The following is a 1,906-nucleotide window of genomic DNA, read 5'->3' on the forward strand; positions in this document are numbered from 1 at the left end:
AAAAATAAGTATTTATATGTGTGTACAAGCTGTTTAGATTGTCAAAAAGCCTGTGTTTTTAGGGTTATTAACAGAGTTTGTGTACTCAGACCAGTAATATTTGGGGTCACAAGATTTTGCCATGGATATTTTGGGTCAGAAGACAAAAAGTTTGGGAACCACTGATTTAGACTGTTTAGTCAACAGTTTGTGTCATTCTGCAGCCAGTCTCATTTCGTGATTTAATTTTTGTGTATGCACAGAAAACAATAATATAAACATTTTTTGCTAAACTAGCTCATGTTCTTATAAATAAATGTCTTCTGCAACACCTGTCCCCACCTCCCCCCCCTTCTCCCCCACATCACACACACCCGACAGGCTCCTACAGGTCTGAGCACTGCGCCCCTCAGCCGGGATTTTATGGACCCTCCCAGCGTTCCCGAAGGGATGTCTGGGGGCCCAGGCACCGGAGGGTCGACTTCTTCTTCCACATCTTCATCCAGCTCCTCCTCCTCCTCTTCTTCTGCTTCTTCCTCCTCCTTCACGGCAGTGGTGTCAAGGCCAGCAGAGGCCCCAAAAGAGAAACAGGAGACCCCCGAGCCAGAGTACCTGACTTCTCGCTGCGTCCTCTTCACCTACTACCACGGAGACATCAGCAGCGTGGTGGACGAGCACTTCTCCAGGGCCCTCAGCTCCTACATGGAAGGAGAGGGCAAACGGCGGGCAGCAGAACAACAGGGCACAGGTAACTGCTCTGTTGTGCACATTTTTCCATCTCCTTCTTATAAAAACACAACAATTCCTCATCAGGGAGTCAGGTTCCAGATTTAGGGGGTTCCTATGTTTATAAGACCCCATTGGTGAGCTCACAGTTCTGCAGAGCGCAGCAGAGGGTCAGACAGATGATGTGATCAGATGACAAGACTCAAGGGCTGCTTCTTTATGGAGGTCAACGCACAAGGTCATGCAGGTCAACGGCTCTTTGGCAGACAGAGGAGACTTGAAAATTTTGTTGGGCTAAAATAGACCAACGAGAGTGTTTTTATTTGAAAATGGAAAAATCTGAAACAATATACGCACATTTTAAATTCAGAAGGGGTGAAATCAAACATGGTGGTTTAACACATTGTTTATGTGTCGTTGCACCAATAAAACAGTTTAAAAAAAAGGGCGATTTCAATCATCCGAAGGACTCTTTCCACCAACAGGATGAAGACATCCCAGATATCCATGTAGGGCCCTGCAGCGTCCCTCGCCTCGCCACGCCGTCCCTTTAGTCCCTTTTCTTGTCCAGCTGAACGTCTTCATTTCGGCACCGTGCTCACTCCCTGCCTCACAACAGGTGCTATGTTTATACCCAGTCGTAAGCGCACAGCCTCGCAGACGTATCCCCTTCAAACGTCTCCACGGCTGCCACTCTGACAGTCCGCTCCGACGCTCGGTTGCACAGTCAGTTGCCTTGTGGGTTGGTTAGATTTACAAACATTCATACCTGCTGCCTTTCTTTTTTTTTTTTCTCCAGAGGAATGTTTAAATATGAAATGCTTTAAAATAAAATTGGTGTTTTGACATTTTGACAAGGGCAAGGAGAGAGTGGAGGGGGCGGGGGTTAAAAAAAACAACAGGTGGATGTGGAGACATAAAAAGTTTCAGCTGGTGCTAGTTTAGGACCAGAACTGCTGGACCTGTGTGTGTGTGTGTGTGTGTTTTTAGACTTTCAGGAGTACCGGGCTGACATGAAATTGAGAAGTGTCACCAGAGCAAGTGATTTAACACTCTGTGGGCCTTGGGCAGCCTCCAGGTTACAGCGTCTGCCTTTTATAGAATTTTAGGATACATGAGCATCTCTCTTCCTACTTTGTCTCTCTCTCTCTCTCTCTCTCTCTCTCTCTCTCTCTCTCTCTCTCTCTCTCTCTCTCTCTCT

The 1,906-nt window shown here is 46.7% G+C and overlaps 1 protein-coding gene across 1 annotated transcript in view; it reads left to right on the forward strand.

The window, feature by feature from the left end:
• Positions 1-360: 360 nt before the first annotated feature.
• vgll2b (vestigial-like family member 2b) overlaps positions 361-1,906 on the forward strand; it is a gene marked incomplete at its 5' end in the record, with an annotated part of 7,779 nt that continues 6,233 nt past the window's right edge. Inside the window, 1 exon segment of the mRNA XM_014015438.1 lies at positions 361-727. Within this exon segment, the coding sequence (XP_013870892.1) occupies positions 361-727 (367 nt within the window).

Source organism: Austrofundulus limnaeus, unplaced genomic scaffold (genome assembly GCF_001266775.1).
Source record: "Austrofundulus limnaeus strain Quisiro unplaced genomic scaffold, Austrofundulus_limnaeus-1.0 Scaffold2, whole genome shotgun sequence".
NCBI classification, from domain to species: domain Eukaryota; kingdom Metazoa; phylum Chordata; class Actinopteri; order Cyprinodontiformes; family Rivulidae; genus Austrofundulus; species Austrofundulus limnaeus.